Source organism: Canariomyces notabilis (genome assembly GCF_033297395.1).
Source record: "Canariomyces notabilis strain CBS 508.74 unplaced genomic scaffold N656scaffold_6, whole genome shotgun sequence".
In the NCBI taxonomy this organism is placed as follows: Eukaryota; Fungi; Ascomycota; class Sordariomycetes; order Sordariales; family Chaetomiaceae; genus Canariomyces; species Canariomyces notabilis.
This window is the reverse complement of record NW_027041828.1, coordinates 468693-487829: the sequence shown is the minus strand read 5'-3', so window position 1 is coordinate 487829 and position 19137 is coordinate 468693. Positions and strand designations below refer to the sequence as shown.

The 19137-nt window shown below is 55.1% G+C and overlaps 7 protein-coding genes across 7 annotated transcripts; 4 read left to right on the top strand and 3 right to left on the bottom strand.

The window, feature by feature from the left end:
• Positions 1-833: 833 nt before the first annotated feature.
• Positions 834-1888, top strand: N656DRAFT_796675 (uncharacterized protein; the record flags this gene model as incomplete). The annotated part of the gene is made up of 2 exons (XM_064817556.1): positions 834-898; positions 973-1888. 2 exons carry the CDS (start codon positions 834-836, stop codon positions 1886-1888), a joined length of 981 nt encoding a protein of 326 aa, XP_064671755.1.
• Positions 1889-2193: 305 nt separating this feature from the next.
• On the top strand, positions 2194-4061 carry N656DRAFT_576233 (WD40 repeat-like protein). The gene has a single exon (XM_064810154.1). It carries the CDS (start codon positions 2302-2304, stop codon positions 4027-4029), a length of 1728 nt encoding a protein of 575 aa, XP_064671754.1. The 5' UTR covers positions 2194-2301; the 3' UTR covers positions 4030-4061.
• A 1033-nt stretch (positions 4062-5094) lies between these two features.
• Positions 5095-9938, top strand: N656DRAFT_576204 (SNF2-family ATP dependent chromatin remodeling factor like protein). The gene is made up of 3 exons (XM_064810153.1): positions 5095-5284; positions 5364-9395; positions 9471-9938. The coding sequence occupies exons 1-3, from the start codon at positions 5192-5194 to the stop codon at positions 9750-9752; spliced, it is 4407 nt and encodes a 1468-aa protein (XP_064671753.1). The 5' UTR covers positions 5095-5191; the 3' UTR covers positions 9753-9938.
• A 636-nt stretch (positions 9939-10574) lies between these two features.
• On the bottom strand, positions 10575-11495 carry N656DRAFT_576198 (uncharacterized protein). Its single transcript, XM_064810152.1, has one exon. It carries the CDS (start codon positions 11375-11377, stop codon positions 10781-10783), a length of 597 nt encoding a protein of 198 aa, XP_064671752.1. The 5' UTR covers positions 11378-11495; the 3' UTR covers positions 10575-10780.
• A 118-nt stretch (positions 11496-11613) lies between these two features.
• Positions 11614-13272, bottom strand: N656DRAFT_796672 (Zinc/iron permease; the record flags this gene model as incomplete). Its single annotated transcript, XM_064817555.1, has 3 exons — positions 11614-12954; positions 13018-13148; positions 13209-13272. 3 exons carry the CDS (start codon positions 13270-13272, stop codon positions 11614-11616), a joined length of 1536 nt encoding a protein of 511 aa, XP_064671751.1.
• An 814-nt stretch (positions 13273-14086) lies between these two features.
• Positions 14087-15803, top strand: N656DRAFT_777341 (uncharacterized protein). Its single transcript, XM_064814804.1, has 2 exons — positions 14087-14167; positions 14229-15803. Exon 2 carries the CDS (start codon positions 14495-14497, stop codon positions 15530-15532), a length of 1038 nt encoding a protein of 345 aa, XP_064671750.1. The 5' UTR covers positions 14087-14167; positions 14229-14494; the 3' UTR covers positions 15533-15803.
• On the bottom strand, positions 15744-18704 carry N656DRAFT_777340 (WD40 repeat-like protein). Its single transcript, XM_064814803.1, has 3 exons — positions 18325-18704; positions 17884-17999; positions 15744-17827 (listed from the first exon to the last, which is right to left on the bottom strand). Exons 1-3 carry the CDS (start codon positions 18428-18430, stop codon positions 16163-16165), a joined length of 1887 nt encoding a protein of 628 aa, XP_064671749.1. The 5' UTR covers positions 18431-18704; the 3' UTR covers positions 15744-16162.
• Positions 18705-19137: the final 433 nt, after the last annotated feature.

The following is a 19137-nucleotide window of genomic DNA, read 5'->3' as shown; positions in this document are numbered from 1 at the left end:
GTACGGCACTTCGCAATACCCAGTGCAATCTACAGAAATTGCCGTATCCGTACTGTAATATACAATACAGTACAATACCAGCGAATACCTGAGGTACCTTACCGTGCTTACCTACTGGTGGCTCGTGACTGGTACGTGCTTATTCCCGGATCGACGGGACGCAGCGCAGTGGAGCTGCCCCGCCCCCGCCTTATCCCGGGGTTAAGATCCAGATTCTCCGTCTGTAACTCTGTATGCTGGAGAGTGTCATGAGAGTGTTCCCAGCATCGGCCAAATGGGAGAAGATACTCATCACTGACAGCGAGCTCCAAAGTAGCATAGGCAGCATAAAGAAGTTGCCTTTACACTCGAGCTTGCAGTTGGGTATTTTCTCTCTGAGTACGGAGGTACCTTATAAGTGCATCATCTGTGAAAGAGCAACCCAGTACCCCGGATTCCGTCTTCCGCCCATCCCACGCCAACATTTTAGCCATTACACGAGTGGCAATGACAGCAACCCCGGATCCACCCAAGACGCGATAACCGGGCTCGCGGATCAAGTTAAAGGCGCTATCGCAGAATATGGAAAGTTTAGGGCGTCAGCAAGCGTGGAGAGGCACATCCCCGTCCAATGAGATAGGTCTGGTTAAACAGTTTGCTTCCCCGCACCCTCAAGACGAAGAGGTCTTGATTTGGCATGTTCGTGTGATGATCACGGGTTCACTAATGCTTCGATCTGCTCCTCTATAAAAAGGGGCTTTGGTGCTTGGGGAAGGTGAAGCAACAGACGAACCGTAGGCCAAGCCCTGATTCAAAGTTCAAATCTTCTGTCAAAGTAGCACCAATCAGTCAACATGTCACCCCCTTCAGTTCTCACCCAAGAGGAAAAGGAGCACTTCCTCAAGCATGGCTGGGTCAAGTAAGCCTTCCTGAAACCTACGACGCCAACCTACCTCCTCTGTCCCTCGTAGCTGCCTCTAACTCAAACACCAGAATCCCCAACGCCTTCACGAAAGAACAAGCCGACACCATAACCAAAGATGTTTGGACCCGCCTCGGCATGTCGCCAACAGACCAGTCCACCTGGACTCGCCTGCGCACAAACATGCCGTGGCACACCGAGTTTGACGCCTCGCAGTTCGCGCCGCGGGCTTGGGCCGCCATTTGCGAGCTCTGCGGCGGCGAGGATCGCGTGGACCCAAACTCCAAGATGTGGAGGGACTCGCTCATCGTCAACCTCGGCGACGCCAACCACGGGGGCAAGCCTGTCCCGCCAGAGGACCTGCCTGAGTGGCACGTCGACGGTGATTTCTTCGTCCACTACCTTGACAGCCCCGAGCAGGGGTTGCTGGTGATACCGCTGTTCACCGACATTGTGCCCAACGGCGGCGCCACCATGATCTGCCCTAAGGCTATCCCCAAGGTCGCACGTCACCTGCACGACCACCCGGAAGGCGTGTCACCCAGGATGACGCCGAGGGGCGAGCCCGGCTTCACTGAGGAGAAGGATCTTGAATGGTTCAGAGCAGTTGCCAGGAGCTGTGGTGAATTCGTCGAGGCCACTGGGAACCTGGGGGATGTTTACCTGCTGCACCCCCTCATGCTCCACGCGCCCTCGAGCAATGCGCTGCGAAGGGTGAGGATCATCACGAACCCACCCGTGTTCCTGAAGGAGCCGTTCTGTTTTGATCGGGAGGATGGGAACTATAGTCTCGTGGAACAGCACACGCTTCGTGCGCTGGGCAAGGACCGTCTGAGCGGCTGGAAGATCACCGGGCCTCGGGAGGGAGTTGTCCCTGAGCGGGTAAAGATTCAGGAGAGGATGAAGATGGAAGAGCTGAAGAGGTTGGAGGAGTTGAAGAAGAAGGCCGAGTCAAGCGAAATGCAACAAGTCACTGCTGCCGCATGATGGACGATTTAGAAACGGGGTTGTGTAAGAAGCAACTATTCTTTTGTTATGGAGATAGGTACGAATATGACACCGATGGATAGAATCGAAATTTGTGTACGACGCTATCCGGAGTGTGGAAAGACTTTTGGCCCCGGCCTTCGTACATTTGTAGTCCGTAGTGTAGGAAGCGAGGAGCGGTGGGGCAGATGGTGATTATGAAGCCCTGACGAGTAGCGAGTTCATTAATCAAGGTGCCGGCAATCTGGAACCTAAGACGCCAAGACTTTTAGTGTAACGTAGCGAGCTTGTCTTGTGGAACTCATTTGGGCATCTCCAACATCGATTTTCTCGGCTTCGCCTCCAAATCATGACTTCCAGTACCTCTCGAACGAATCTACAAAGACCCTTACTTGACCCACAGAACCGCCAAGATGAGCGATAGCGACGACAACGATTTCCAGGTCGAAGAACCCGTACTTGCCGACGATGATCCCATGAAAGCCTTCCTGCCGGCTTCGTTCGGCAAAACATCAAAAGAAGCCAATATCGCCGCTCAGATCGAGCAGACCAGACGACAGGTCGAAAAGCCGCCGGCGCAGAAGGAAAAGAAAGCCACCTCTGACAGCGACAGTGACTCTGATGATTCAGAATCCGACGAGGAGGATGTGGCAGAACGATTTCCGATATCGCACGAGATGGTCCTCACAACCCATGATCGTGCGGTCACCAGCATCGCGCTCGACCCAGCAGGGGCGCGCATGGTCACCGGCTCATTAGACGGGACTCTTAAGTTTCACGACTTCGCCTCCATGACACCTACAACTTTGAGGGCGTTCAAGAGCGTAGATCCGTGGGAGACCAAGAAGTCCGCTCCAACTGACTCGCATCCTATCCAACATGTCGAATTCTCCCGGCACTCAGGCAGCGTTTTTCTCTGCGTTACCGCACATCCACAAGCGAAAATAATGTCCAGGGACGGCAGCATATTGACCGAATTTGTCAAAGGCGATATGTACCTGCGGGACATGAATAACACCAAGGGCCATGTTGGGGAGGTGACGACAGGCACATGGCATCCCTCGGACCCGAATCTTTGTGTAACCGCTGGGTCGGACAGCACATTGAGGATATGGGATGTCAATAACAAGAGGAGTCAAAAGGATGTGATTGTTTTCAAGACGAAAGCTGCTGGCTCCGCGGGGCGTACCAGGATGACGGCCGTTGCATGGGGTGCCCCTCCTCAGGGGACCAGTTCGGTTCTTGTTGCCGCCGCTTTGGACGGGTCACTGGTCATGTACAATGGCAACGGACCGTTTACAAGACCCATGGCGGAAATCAGGGAAGCGCATCGGCCTGATACTTGGACTGGAGGCATTGATATCAGCGCCGACGGCCGAATGGTAGTAACTCGGGGCGGCGACGGCTTGATCAAGCTTTGGGACACACGAAAATTCAAGGAGCCCCTCGTCAAGGTTGAGCACCCCTCAACTTCCGACCGGTACCCGATGACCAATATCAAGTACTCCCCGAACTCCTCCTCCATTATCACCGGGTCTGCATCTGGGGACCTTCACATTTTGAACCCGGCAAACCTCAGGCCAGAGCATGTCACACCAATAACCCCCGGCGTGCCTCTGATCGTGGTAGACTGGCACCCAAAACTTAATCAGATCATTACGGGCTCAGCCAACGCCGAGACGCACGTTTTGTATAGCCCCTCCCTCTCGAACCGCGGCGGTCTCGAAGTCATGTCGCGCGCGCCCAAGAAGCGACACATTGACGACGACCCGTCGGCCACGATGGACCAGAGCATAGGCATATCAGGCGACTCGATCGTGGCGCCCGGTGCGCTGCTGGGGAACAAGCGCGGAGGCGTCTCGGCGTCGGGCAAGTCCCGCGACCCCCGGCGGCCGCAGGTGAAGCAAATTACGCCCTTTATGCGCAGCCAGCCAGACGAGAAGCACATTTCGGAGAACATACCCCTCAGCCGCATGCTGCACGAAGACCCCCGCGAAGCTCTGCTGAGGTATGCCGACGTCGCCAAGAAGGACCCCGTGTTTACCAACGCGTGGTCCAAGACGCAGCCCGTTACGCAGTATGCGGACCTGAGTGATGAGGAAAATGACGAAGAGCCGGAGAAGAAGCGGGTGAAGAGGTGATTTAGGAGGAGGGACGGGGAGTGTGATTAAGTATATGGGATATCATGGCATTATCTGGCGTTCTTATGGAGTTTGCGGTGGGAAAATTGTTTCTCGTTTACCTAGGAATGATACCAAGCCATTGAATCGATCACCCCAGGTTCTGGGATTAGAAGCCTGTGTATGAAGGTTCCTCCAGGCATTTCCAAGGCTGCTTGCATTCCAGTAACTAGGTAGCGTATCCACAACATTGAAACAGCCCAGAGAAATCTCTGCCTCTGTCTTGCTGTCATCTAGAGAGCCTAGGTAGTGTTGGGTATATCGCACAGCTTGGTGGGTGTCCAAGACTTCAAGGATCAACTGGCAAAGGAGCGTTGAGCCATTGCAGTGGCTACGGTCCCTTACACGGTACTTTTGCCAGGTGGCGTCATGGTGTGTGTCGGCCCTGCACAGCAGCCAGGGAGAAATTCCTGGACTGAGCTTCTGCCAGGGAAAGGGGCGATTACATAAGCCGTGCTGCAGGCTGCGTGCGCAGATTGCATCACGGGACCAGCATCTTCCGCGCCATTCAATCTCGCGGCTCTCTGCCTTCACAACCTCTCCATCGATCAAAGGCCCGGGTGACCGCGCGCATCAAAAAAATCACCAATCTCCCTCCGCGATTCATCGAGGCCATCTCGAAATCGCCAGCCGAACACAGGACACACAATTCTCCACACATCACACCCGTTCACCACACTTTCTCAGCTGCCTTCGGCTGTCTTTCACTTTTTTCACCACGCCCGACCGTCCCCAGCTATTTTGCTGTTACCCCCCCACACAAAGCACGTCGCCATCAATCCCCCCGGCGCGGCTTGACACTTTCTCAAAACCCCCATCAAGCTTGCACTTGTTCCACCGACGCGCCACCATCCCCGACCGGTCGCCGTCCACCACCCCGCGTCCCGCGTCCCGCATCTGCCCTCGGTCGCATCGCTGCCCTCGCTTAATCACCACCCCGTGCATTTTCCCTGGACAAGCCTGCCTCCCTTCGTTTGTCGCGCGACAGCCGCACCTTCCTACCCACCTAGGGTTCCACAACCCATCCCTGACTGCGACTGTCGGCCACCAGATATGCAGAGACATTGACGGTGCAACAAGCAATTGATATCTCGTCGGCATATTGACACCACCGGCCGTCACCATGGCTAGCGTCCAAGTGCCGCCTGCGGCGCCGCACCCAGGCTCTGCCATCCCCGCTGGCATGACGCAGCAACAAGCCCAGGAAGTTTACATGGTTAGTCTCCTTTGCCTCGATGTTCCCCCTGCATCGGTTCACATCCAAGGTGGGCTTCCTGTTTGCTAACCCTCAGCAGAGGTATCAACAGATGAAGAAGCAAGGCGTTCCTAGCACCGACCCTGAATTCATCAAGGCCCAGACCATTCTCGCTGCCCTCCAGCGGCAGAATGAGTTCCGCAAGCAGCAGATGCAAATGCAGCAGCAGCAGCAACAGCAACAGCAACAGCAACAGCCAATGCAGAATGGCGCGAATGGTGTTGTCAACGGTGCCGGGCCTATGCGCGCTGCCCAAGCCTCCGTCCCACAGACAACGATGTCTCCTGCGACAAATGCACTCGGCGCGTCCGCTCTTCCAGCAGCTTCAAACCCCTCCGCCCCCCCCTCGGCTGGCTCTGCTTCGGCGCAAGCCCAAGGGCCGCAAGCCTCCGACCGGTTCACCCCTGCCCAGATGAACCTCTTGTGGACGCAAATCAAGGCTTTCAAGATGCTGGGCAAGAATGCCGGCGTTCCCATCCAGGTCCAGAAGGTCATTTTTGAACACCGCGCACGCCGCCAAGCATATCTAGCCAAACAAGATCCGCAGGCTTCCTCAACAACAGCCGCTTCGGACACTCCAGCGCCAGATGCTGCGAAGCCCGGTGGGAACGAGGCAGACGCTGCTATGGAAGACACCTCTTCGATACCGCAGCCCAAGTCGTTCAAGACTGTAAAATCGCCCTATGACGGAGGCCTCGTACGGAAGAGCATTTCCTATATGGACCACAGTCGTCGCAAGAATCGTCTCATCATCCCGGGCATTTTCCCCACAGGGATTGATTTTGAGCAGCTGAGAGCGGATCGCGAGAAGATCGTATTCAATCGCATGAGCGCAAGGTACTCCGAGCTGAAGTCCCTTCCCGGCAACCTGGCGCACATGGACGCCTCCAAGGATGAGCTCGTCGTCGACGATACCGCCAAGCGGAAAGCTATTATTGAGATGAAATCATTAGCTCTCTATTCCAAGCAGCGCGCCCTTAGGGACAGGATTGGGAAGCAAATGATGCACTACGACAATCTTGCCATGACCACAAACCGAGCCCTATATCGCCGCATGAAGAAGCAAAACGTGCGGGAAGCACGCATCACGGAGAAGCTCGAGAAACAGCAGCGGGATGCGCGCGAGAACCGTGAGCGTAAGAAGCATAATGAGTTCTTGCAAGCCGTCTACAATCACAGAAACGAGATTGTCAATGCTGCTCAGACTCAGCGCGGCAAGATGCAGAAGCTTAGCCGCCTCATGTATGCTCATCACTTCAACATCGAAAAGGAAGAGCAGAAGAGGGTCGAGCGTACGGCCAAGCAGCGTCTGCAAGCCCTCAAAGCCAACGACGAAGAAGCTTATCTCAAGCTGCTCGACCAGGCCAAGGATACTCGTATTACTCACTTGCTCCGTCAGACCGACGGCTTTTTGCACCAGCTTGCGTCGTCCGTCCGAGCGCAACAACGTCAAGCTGCCGAGCGCTATGGCGAGGAAGTCGACCTTCCCGATGAGAGCGACGTGGATGAGGACGACGAGGAGAGCGGTCGGAAGATCGACTACTATGCTGTGGCTCACCGGATCAAAGAAGAGGTTACCGAGCAAGCTAGCATTCTGGTTGGCGGTACCTTGAAAGAGTACCAGCTCAAGGGCCTGCAATGGATGTTGTCGCTTTACAACAACAACCTGAACGGTATCCTGGCTGATGAAATGGGTCTCGGCAAGACCATTCAAACCATCAGTTTAGTCACATACCTCATCGAGAAGAAACAGCAGAACGGGCCGTACCTGGTTATCGTTCCGCTCAGCACCCTGACCAACTGGAATCTCGAGTTCGACAAGTGGGCGCCTTCGGTTACCAAGGTTGTGTACAAAGGCCCGCCCAATACCAGAAAAATGCAACAGGAGAAGATTCGTCAAGGCAAGTTCCAGGTCTTGCTCACCACATACGAGTACATTATCAAAGACCGCCCTCTCCTCAGCAAGATCAAGTGGTTCCACATGATCATTGATGAAGGGCACCGGATGAAGAACACAAACTCCAAGTTGAGCGCAACCATTCAGCAGTACTACACTACCCGGTTCCGCCTGATTCTCACTGGTACCCCTCTCCAAAACAACCTGGCCGAGCTATGGGCCATGCTCAATTTCGTCCTACCGAACATCTTCAAGTCCGCAAAGACATTCGACGAGTGGTTCAATACTCCGTTTGCAAACACGGGCGGTCAAGACAAGATGGAGCTCACCGAAGAAGAGCAGATCCTCGTCATTCGCCGCCTGCATAAGGTGCTGCGGCCCTTCCTGCTTCGCCGTCTCAAGTCGGATGTTGAGAAAGACCTCCCGGACAAGACGGAGAAGGTCATCAAATGCAAGTTCTCAGCCCTGCAGGCTCGCTTGTACAAGCAAATGGTTACCCACCAAAAGCTTGTGGTCAGCGACGGCAAGGGCGGCAAGACGGGAGCCCGTGGATTGAGCAACATGATTATGCAGCTCCGGAAGCTCTGCAATCACCCATTTGTATTTGACGAAGTTGAAAATCAAATGAACCCTGCCAATGTCAGCAACGATCTCCTCTGGAGAACGGCCGGCAAGTTTGAGCTTTTGGACCGGATTCTACCAAAGTATAAGGCGACTGGCCACCGCGTTTTGATGTTTTTCCAGATGACCGCCATCATGGACATCATGGAAGACTTCCTCCGCTTCCGTGGGATCCAGTATCTCCGGCTCGACGGTACGACAAAATCCGAGGACCGGTCTGACCTGCTTCGAGAGTTCAACCGGCCGGATTCACCATACTTCATGTTCCTGTTGTCCACCCGAGCGGGTGGTCTCGGTCTGAATCTGCAGACGGCCGACACAGTTATTATCTATGATTCCGACTGGAATCCCTTCCAAGATCTGCAGGCCCAGGATCGTGCTCATCGTATCGGCCAGAAGAATGAAGTACGGATTCTCCGGCTGATCAGCTCTGCCTCGGTCGAAGAGAAGATCTTGGAGCGCGCCAGGTTCAAACTCGATATGGACGGCAAAGTCATCCAGGCCGGGCGATTCGACAACAAGTCGTCGGAGACGGATCGAGATGCCATGCTCAGGACCTTGCTGGAGACAGCAGACATGGCCGAGTCGGGCGAGCAAGAGGAGATGGACGACGAGGAGCTAAACATGATCCTTGCACGAAACGAGGACGAGCTTGCCGTTTTCCAGAAGCTTGACGAGGAAAGGGCGCGCGATCCCATTTACGGAACAGCCCCCGGCTGCAAAGGTGTCCCGCGCCTTATGACGGAAGACGAGCTCCCAGAGCTCTATCTCTCTGAGGGCAATCCAGTCGAAGCAGAGTCTGAGGTCGTCTTGGGTCGTGGAGCTCGTGAACGCACAAGGGTTAAGTACGACGACGGGCTCACGGAAGAGCAATGGCTCATGGCGGTCGATGACGATGAGGACAGCCCTGAGGCAGCCGCAGCGCGGAAACAGGCGCGCAGAGACAAGAGGGAGGCGAACAGGTTGAAGAAGATGGCTCTCTTGAACGCCTCTATGGAGAATTCGCCCTCTGCTAGCCGCGCTAGCACTGAGGATGTCGAAACTCCGGTCAAGAAGCGCGGGCGCAAGCCTGGCAGCAAGAACCTGGAGAAACGAAAGGCAGAAGATGGCGACGATGAGCCACCTGTTAAGAAGCGCCGTGGACCACAGGGACGTCCCAAGGCAATTAGCATAAACGGCAGCGACAGTCGCCTGTCGCCAGAGCTCCGAGAGAAGCTTCAGAGAAGCTTGAGGCGTATCTTTGACGGCCTGATGAATCTCGAGGTGGATGACGATGAACCTGAGAAACCCGACGGTGAGAAGGAAGATGATGATGAACCGCCGAAGCGGCTGATCATCGGCCCCTTCGTGAAGCTGCCGCCCAAGCGAGAATGGGGCGACTACTATGTCATCATTTCCAACCCAATCTGCATGAACGACATCCAAAAGAAGATCAAGAAGGAGGAGTACAACAGCCTATCCGACCTTCGCAAGGACCTGGACCTGCTCGTCAGCAACTGCAGAACATACAACGAGGAAAGCAGCGGTATCTGTCAAGACGCAAACATGATAGAGGTAATGTTACCCTTCCCACCTCCGCTCACATCTCTGTTCCTTTCCAGCATAGCTGACTGACGTGTCTTTGATCAGACCTTTTTCCGCTCTCAATTTGAGAAGGAATACGCTGAGAACCCTGACCTCCGCGGGCTCGAGGGATCTTCCTCGTCGTCGGCCCCGGGCTCGGTCAAGGACGCCTCGGTCGCACCTCCGTCATCGACGGCTGAGCAGACGCCCCAGCCCACTCCGAGCGGACCCCCACGGATCAAACTGGTCTCAAGCTCCAACGGCACCGCTGCTGGCAGTAGTTTTGGCGGCGGCGCCGGCAGCTTGGTCAACGGCGGCAGCAGCGGCGTGCAAAGCGACGAGGATTAGAAGTTGGTTCGTCGCCGCTTGTCGGCTAATTCCTCTGCCGAGTCTTCGACTCCGGCCGCCGCTCCCGTTGCCGGTCCCGGTCCGGGTCCGGGTTCTGGATTGGGCCCCCACGGGAAGACACCCAGAATCAAGGTGGTGCCCAGTTCGCATGCCCGTGCTGCGCGCAGGAGGCAGGGTTGAGGGTGCTGGTTCCGGTTGTTGGGCGGTCGGGCAGGCGTGTACTCTATTTTCTTTTTCCCTGCATGGTTGGGTAGCTGCCCCGCCCGCGTTTCCTTCCGTATGATAGTCAGGCGACTACCGAGTTAGTGGCGGTGGAATCTTGCTAGTTGGGAAGGGAAAGCAAGAAATAAAGATGAGGGCGCGGCAGGTATATGAATGAATGGGTGAACGGACGGGCGGATCAGATGGGATGGGATGGGGCAATCGGGCTACGTATCGGGCTAATTGGCGTTCTCTGTGCCCCTTCTTCATTTGTTGTTTGGCTTTGTTATGGTACAATACCTAGCTTTCTCCGCATCACTGCACTGCGGTACAATACCGCTACCTACCTCTATTACTACTACCTACCAGTTACCTGGGGCGGCGAGGGAGGGTCTCAGTGCGGAACTGGGGAATGAGAGAAGAGAGAGTATGGGCTCGTGCATTTCCGTATATCCCGTACAGTTGCTTTTTTCGCTTATGGAAATGGAGTGAATGTAGATGGGGAGGTTCTGTGGCAGCGGAAGGTGATAGTTTGTGTTTCTGTCCCCTTTGGTTCTTTCTTGGTCTGTTGCGGCGGTCGGACATGGATACAAATCTAACGTCAGCGCTATTGGGTTGTCTCCGGGTTGTTGACCAAGGTTGTTGGTTGTGTTCGAGTACGAAGTAGAGCAAGTTACTTCCAATACATATTAGCGAAGGCGGCAGTCAAGTATCTTATGGTTCTACCCTGAAAAGAGTTTACACTTTGCTCTTGTTGAAAGAGTATTGACAATGTTCTTTGCTGCTTGCGTGGTGTGTGTGCCTCCTGGACCGCGAGGAGGTGGATCTCACACGCTGAGCGTATGTACATACATTCTCCGGTGGAAGGGTGATGGGGAGTCTCCGTCGGGGGCCGCCAAGGGGTAAGGGAGGTAACAGAATTCAAGTCTATAGACGGGCCTTGTTTTCTTGGTCTGATCTTTTGGACGGGCCATGTTGATCAGCATGCTAATGCCTCTCGAGTACTGTAAGCAGTTTGTGGATTCGACTACAACTATGTCTGAAGAGTCACCACAGGCGTGGCAAATACAACCACACGACAGTTCAGAGACAGGACGCAAAAAAGTCATCTTGGTATATGTCAATAGGTCACAGCACCGGTGGAGCGAAGCAAAAGCACTGGACTGCCTGATACTGGAATCGAACCAGTGATCTTTGCATGTCGTCAAACCAAACAAGATTGTTTTTTGATACAAGTGCAACGCATTAGCCACTATGCTAATCAGGCTAGCCAGTCGATTGGCCGCGATGAAGGGAAAGCAATCTCGTGAAGCCGTTGTGTGATGCTCAAGATGCCGCTCAGAGATTTGTTGTGGATGGGGTAGGAATGGCATCTGCTGGTTGAGCGAAGATGTCTGGCGAGGGCCTTCATGTCTACGATGCATTTCTATATCATAAGAAAGATGGAATCACTAATCAACTGGCACTGCTGGTGCATGTAATCACCACTAGTAACTTGTATCAATGCTGTTGAACCTGACACAAGCCCAAGATCCGAACGCCCATATATATGCCCCCTTTTACCCGAATTGCAACCTGTCAGCGCTAATTGCGTCGACGCCCAAGTCAATGCTTCCTTGCTCATGAGAAACCCTTCTCGTTGAATGCAAGTTTTCCTCTGCTAATGTGTCACAAGCGCATTGCTCACACCCAAAAGTGTCATGCCCAAAAATGCAAAGAATATACTCAGATTCCTGTTATGGTTCAGGCTTAGACTCTCGACAAACAGCTGCAAGGCCACGCTGACCATGATGCCGGCCGTGACAGCAAAGAGGCATGCATAGGCAGTGTTGTTGATAACAAAGTCTGACTTCTTGGCAAGCTTGAACCACGCAGCAGCGACAGCGGCGCCTAAGGGCTGGCTGAGGCCGCCTAGTAGCGAAGACCAAAAGATGGCCTTCAGGCGGCTGCCTAGGGCCATGTACAACGGCAGCGCCATGGCAAAGCCCTCGGCAATGTTGTGGACAAAGAGGGCCATGAACACGTTGAACCCGAGCGAAGGGCTCGCGTGGTTGGTGGCGTAGGTGATGAAGCCCTCCGGAAACTTGTGTAGCGCGATGGCAATGACAGTTTGTAGCCCGATGGACAGGAATGCGTTTGTCGGGACGTGATGGTGGTGTTGAGCTTCAATATCCGGCTCTATTGTAGACAAGCACTCGGAGCGGCTGTCTGACATGTACGAGCGGGCGTGGGGCTCGTGAGCATCGTGATGGCTGTGGCCATGATCGTGCGAATGCGAGCGGCTTATGGCACGATATTGGGGACTCATAAGAGAAACGTCCACGTCCTCTTCAGAATCGCCGGTTAGACCGGGTGATATTGAGCTCGCTGCGGCGCGTAGAACCGCTTGCCTGGCAATGGCGGAGCGTGTGCTGATATGTTTGAAGCACTCCTGGCCGCAGGGGTCTGAATACCCATAACAAGGGCCGTCCTCATCGCAATTTGCCTTGGTGTCTTTGAAAAAGGACATGACTCGGGTCCGGACCCGCATGAGCGACGGGCGCCGAGGTTGGGGGAACGAACTGCTCGGTCGAGCCTTGAAGTGTGTGACGGCCTCACCGGTCGGCGTAGACTCGGAATTCAGCACCTTGGTATGGACATGGCCATCCTGCGATGAGTCCCCGTGCAGCAGGGGCGTGGACTCGGTGCCGCTATGTGTCTCTACCATGTCCGGACGGTCATCACCAGCTGAATGGGAAGAAATCCTCCGCAGGCGGCCCCTGCTTGTCACGCGGCCATGGTAAGTGGAGTGCTCCTCGTCGGGGAGCTCCTTGTGGGTGTGATCGCAATCCACGACGTGCGAGGGCATGTACTGGTGGAGCGCTCGCGAGATGATTTGAATGCCAAAGAAGCCGCCAACAAAGCAGGCCATCATCAGGAAGCCGGCTGCTTGAGGCTCCCACTCGTCTTTTTCGAGGTAACGCATCGCTGAGGGCAGCATACTATACAAGGCAGAGAACAGCTGAGGCAGCCAACGGTTAGCGTCAGGATGATCAAGAGAGAGCAAGTAAGTCAAGCTGCGCACCATGACACCGAAGCTCAAACTGAGCGAGCTTGCAAGGAAGCCGTTGCTTTCTTGGATGCGAAAATGGCGTTGGCCCGGAATGAGACGGACAGGAATGTCGATGCATATTACAAAGGCGCCCACGGTGCATGCTAGAGTCGGAAGTTAGCCAAAGTATGAAAGTCTTGGGGAGGGCTAAGAGAGATGCCTACCTATGCCGCTCACGGCGCACATGATCCAGCCGCGGGTGTCGTTGTCCATGTCAGTTGTCTCCATGGTGTTAAGGCTGGATGGATATGGGAATCCTGGATCTCCCGCTCTCTCCCCCGGAAAAAGTTGGATATTGAAATCCTGTGACGTCGTTGAGTATGGGTTGTGGTCCTTCGGCCGGGGAGGAAGTTGAAGTTTATCTACGAAACAATGAGGCCCGGGATGGCCGAAGCGGTATCCGTTGCGAGATGGATAGAATGCAAGATTCAAAGGGCGACTCGAGATGAATGGCGGCGAGGCGGACAAAGAGGAAGAAGGCCATTCATGGGTTCCAAGTTGTAAGCGTAAGAGTGAGAACCTCGATGGCCTGGTACGTACCCCCCGCGCTGAGCGGGCAGTCAAGGAATCAGGATGTTGCCGCCTGTATCCGTAAGTGGGCCAGCCCAGCATTGTGCCCGTAGCGGACGGCTACGGCTGCTACCTAGGCTAACAGCTCCGCCTGCCATATATATACATACCTAGGAATCAAGGTTCTGTTTTCAACTTCGGCACACGGAGCCATTTGACCAAAGCCAGTGTTCTACACTACGGATAGTTACATGTCATCACCTCCCACTCCCGTGCTGTCGGTGACCGGAAGTTAGCCCCCACTCGTGACATTTTGTGTCAGTGTCTGTGCTCTTGGCTTGAATGCCAATCACTGCTCTCTGACTCGGCCAGGTGGTTCTGCAGGGGCTGGCTAGGGCTGACAGCACCCTATTGGTAGCTGCGAGTCACCTTAATGGTCAGCCATAGGACAACGAGCTTCGAACCCTTGGGACTTTGAACTCTGGACTTTAACTAGAAGCTAGGCAGTCGTCCCCGTGCTGCAGTCAGTCAAGAGGCTTTGATGCACCCGTGTCCTTCGCTATTGACTTGACTCCCATTACCACGGCAAGGACGATTGTATTGCTTCATCCGAGTAGGTACAATACAAACATACCGTATGTATGTTTGTACCGTACTTACAGCAGTGGGTTAAGGTAGTGATTACTCCCGTACCTGCATAGGAAACGTTGGATCGCGGGGGCCCTTGCGCAGCAAAATTTCCACACTCGACGGCACGTTCAACCCAGACTGAGACATCCCAAACCTCAACACCACCACCCGCTCCCAAAACCACGAGGCTCCCTCAGCCTGCCGCGTGAGCAACGGTCTTGTCAGTGCCAGCTCGTCCGCCTGATTTGCCCCCCGAAGAGAATAAAATATAAGCCCATATCACCCAGGACCGAAGGACACCGTCTTCGCCATGTCCAAAACAACTCTTGCCGTCATTGCAGCTGTCAGCGCAGGTGCTGGTGCCGCTGCTACTGCCGCCATGTACTCGATGCGCTCAGAAAAGCGCCTCGAAGCTCCCCAGTCAACCACAGCAACCACATCAACAACAACCACTGTCACAACAACCGCGAAACCCCCCGTCCCCGCCTCTCAAGTCTTCACACCCCCCACCCCCCCGCTCCCTCCCGCCGTCACCTCCGGCCCCGTCAATCCCGCAGGCCTGTTCGAGTACGGCTTTCCCGGGCCCGTAGCCGACCTGGCGCACCGGAGCGCGCTCATCTCGTCCTTCGACCGGCGCACGCGCAACCCGCACTGGGTAGTGGAGCACATCACGCCCGCCTCCCTATCCCAACGCTCAGGAGACCGCAAGAACAGCGCTTTTCTCGAGGACCCTTCCATCCCCGAAAAGTTCCGGGCCAAACTGAACGACTACTTCCGATCCGGGTACGACCGTGGCCACCAGGTTCCCGCGGCCGACTGCAAGTGGTCGCAAAAGGCCATGGACGACACTTTCTACCTGAGCAACATGTGCCCGCAGGTCGGCGACGGGTTCAACCGCGACTACTGGGCGCACGTCGAGGACTTCTGCCGCCGCTTGACGCAGCGCTACCCCAGCGTCCGCATCGTCACGGGCCCCTTGTACCTGCCCCGCCGCGACCCGGCCGACGGCAAGTGGTACGTCAAATACGAAATGATTGGCAACCCGCCCAACGTGGCCGTGCCGACGCACTTTTACAAGGTCATTTTTGCCGAGGAAGGGGACGGTCCCAATGCCGGCGGAAAGGTGGCCCTGGGCGCATTTGTTCTGCCCAATGCGCCCATCCCCAACGAGAAGCCGCTGTCTGATTTTGAGGTGCCCATCGAGGCCATCGAGAGGGCCAGCGGGCTCGAGTTTGCCAGCAAGCTACCCGTGCAGAGGAGGAAGCGCCTGTGCGCCGAGACGAACTGCTCCATTGTGGTCAAGGAGTATGCTGAGAGGCAGAAGGCTTTTGGGCAGCAAAGCAAGTGAGCGGTGGGGTGCGGGCAAGAAGGGTTTTCTTGCTTCATTGGTCTCCTCCGTGATATTTATGTCGCGATCCTGTATACCTTTTTGTACTATCACAGCATCTTTGGTTGGTCGGTTGCATAGAGGGGTTCATGTTTCATCAACAGATGCGTTCTTATTACCGTTCATAGAGGGAGCGAGAGGAAGAGCTAGCGCGAGCTTCGTGCCTTAGGTTACCATATCTTGTATAGCAGATTCATGTAGCATAGCACCAGATAAATGTACAAGGCACTACATTGCCTAGAACCAGCCTGCAATTGCATATCCGCCGTGTCTATGGTCAGGTTACCCCTGGCTGGCATTATTCTTTCCCACACCGACAGGCTGATCTGCGGTCGGTGTTGGACAAGCCTCAGATCCGGCGTCCAGTCGGAATGCCTTTTCGCATTTTTGCACGCCGTTTTTCCTTTCCAAAGTATCCCCTGCATGACTTAGATCTTGCCGAATGTTACTGTACACTATTCTCCGCCAGAACCCGTCATCTTCCCTCATCCATCTCTTCTTGCCCCGACCAACCGGCCAACCCTCCACATTTGAATACCGTGGTCCTCGACTCCAAGGTAAGCCGCTGCCTTTCTAGATTCCAACTATATGTTATCTTATGCGGGTATAATTCCCCTTACTCTGCTCCATGCGCAAGCTCTCCTCCTGGCTGGGCAGCGGGGCGCGCCTCCTACCTCCGGCATCGTGTTGATCGGCGCCATTGTCCGCGGGCCCTTTCCCGGCGGCTGCCGCGACGGCAGCAATCATGTGCGGCGGTGGCGGTGGGAATCCGGGTGGCAAGGGAAGGTTGGGGTTGGGCGGGGGAATCAACCCAGGAGGCAACATCCCTGGTGGAGGCGGTGGAGGCGGAATGCCATGCTTCTTCATCATTTCGGCGATGGCCGCATAGTCCGGCGGATTCTTGGGGTCTACACCGGGCAGGCTGGGCAGGGGGAAAGGCAGGGGGGGCGGGGCAGCGGTGCCAGCTCCAACGCCTGGAATTACGGGCGGAGGTGGCGGAATAAGACCGGGAAGACCGCCGGGCTGTTGAAGAGGTAGGCCGGGGATGCCCGGAAATCCGGATTGCGGCTGCCGGATGGGCATCTTCTGGTCTACCAGGCCGTCCATCTCGTCTTCGGCCTCCTGCTCCTCCTCGGCCTGCCGCATGTGCCGATGGCCGCGCCGGTCCCAGGTGCCCTGGGCTTCAGCCGCGGCTTCGCCGATGTGATAGCGGTCATTGAACGAATCCGCCTCACCCGGCCTGGCGCGCGCCCAGAAGCGCGTGATACGGTCGTTGGACCCGGATGCGAGAATATGACCCAGAGGATGCCAGTCGAGGGACCATATGGCAAAATCGTGGGCATAGGGCACTTTATGTGCTGGGTAGATGGTTTGGGCGGGGGGTGAGGCCGGATCGGCCGTGTCGTAAGGGGCGACGGATGTGGTGTGTCCTGGCGGGGTATTAGGCTCATCCAGGAGGTAGTGAAAGAGCGAGCCCTCAGAGCCACCGGTACTAAGGAGGTTAGAATGGACCGGATGCCAGGCTATTGTCGATATGTCTTTCTCGTGACCTCTCAGCAGGCAAATGTCGCGCATCATGCGGAGATCAAATACCCTAGCTGTCTGATCGCGAGCAGAGGTTGCCAAGCACTGGCCCCGTACCCGCTCAAATAGTGTTTTGGTGATGGTGTTCTTGTGGCCATGGAGGGTCGTCAAACAGCGCCCTGTCCTAGGGTCCCAGAGCTTGACCAGATGATCTTTCGACCCCGAGACGACGAGCCCCTTTGTCGGATGCCAATCGCAGCTCTTTGCGTCCCAGCCATGGCCGGTCAGCGTTGACTCGGCAGCGCCAGCAGCAAAGTCGAATATTCTTAGTGTCGAGTCGTCTGATGCTGTGATGAATTTGGCGTCGGTGGGGCTAAATGCTAGGTCCCTAATTGGGTCCTGGTGGCCACGGATGCTCTCGACGTTGTTAAAGTTTGGCTGCCAATACTTGATGATGCCGTCGTGGTCAGCAGACACCAACCAGTCGTCGCTGTGCGAGTATGCTAAAGCACGGATGGCAGAGTCGTGCGCCTGCATGATGGTCTCGAAGTTGAAGCCGGTACCGTTCCAGAGGGTAAACTCTCCACTGCTCGAAGCTGTCAACAGCCTGCGGCCTTCGGGCGTCCATCGTACGACGTTAATAGGATGCTTGATTTTGTTAAGTGATGAGTGCAAGTGGCGGGAGGGCACCGAGTCGGCCGGGCTTGTCACCCTGGCGTAGGGAGGTAACATCTAGAGATTCCGGTCAGATACTCTTGAAACCAAGGGCGGGAAGTACCTTTACTCACATCAACAATGTAGCTGATGCTCGGTCTCTCGGTCTCCCCGAGAAAAGCTCCTTTATATCGCGGCTGTCGGTGCCGCATCCAGTGGACGATGGTAGCTCCATAATCGGTAACCGGTCCTTAGTAGAAGACGAGGTCAGTTCGCGGTCCCCAGAGTTATAGCTATATTTTCGAGGCTGTTGTGAAGATTTGGATACGAAAGGAAAGGAATTGAAGAGCCGGGAGGTATCTCGAAGTACGTTATTGGGAAAAATCGTAGCGCCCTTGAAGATACTCCCTCGGATAGCCTCCAGACCGGTAGCGGGCAGTGAAACGACAATCATAACCATCGCGGTGCATCTTTGTTTTATCGCAATGTCTCTGATGGCAAAAGCATCTACCAGCCCGTGGCGGCAACAGGGCATTCCGAGAACTCGGTAGTCGGGGTGGTGCTTTTTTACTTACGTCTGCCTCTGGCTCTCGGCGGGGGAGGACCATCATATCCACCGCCAGCAGCACCCCCTCTTTCACCGAAGGCGAAGCCTCTGTCAGTGGAACCGTCGTAGGCCATGTCGACTTCCAATTAAGTTGACGGTTGGCGATTGACGGTTGGGGCCTGCTCTTATTTCACTTTCATGCGCCGCAGTCGCGACCGACATACAACGCGTAGAGAGAAATATTTTGTCATGCGGATGGGGATGATACTATGCGCAGAGGTGTGGGCTATGTCTGATGAAGCCTGCATGAAAATTCCCTTTTTCTTGTTATGTGATTGTCAACCAGGTCTCTGACCACACAACTTCTCTTTGTTACTGTCGCGCCCAGCTTCGCCAGTTGAAGGTAGCTAACATCAAACTCGCAACCCAGAAACGGGTCGGCAGTGGTTCGTTGTTTAGATGTGGTCCGTGCATAGCAGCCAGCGCCTTCCAGGGTTGCCGTAACTTACCTATACAACGGAATGTATGATATGCCGGTATTGTCACGTATTATTACCGTACCGTACGCTGAACACAGGGACGTTACGATGTAATCAACGTCAATCAGTTTTATGGTGTGGATCTCTGGTGCTGGCATCCGGACCACCTTAAAATAGTATCACATGTTTCTGGAACATAGTCCTGTAAGTACTTCTCATTCCTGCGTTTACTTGTATATAGAAGCATCCAAGTTATAAACCACAATTCCGCGACTACAGAAAACCGTTCACTAGTCAAATGTAATTGCGGCTATTACAGTAGCGTGACCTCCTCAAACACTACACTAATTCCGGAAAGATTC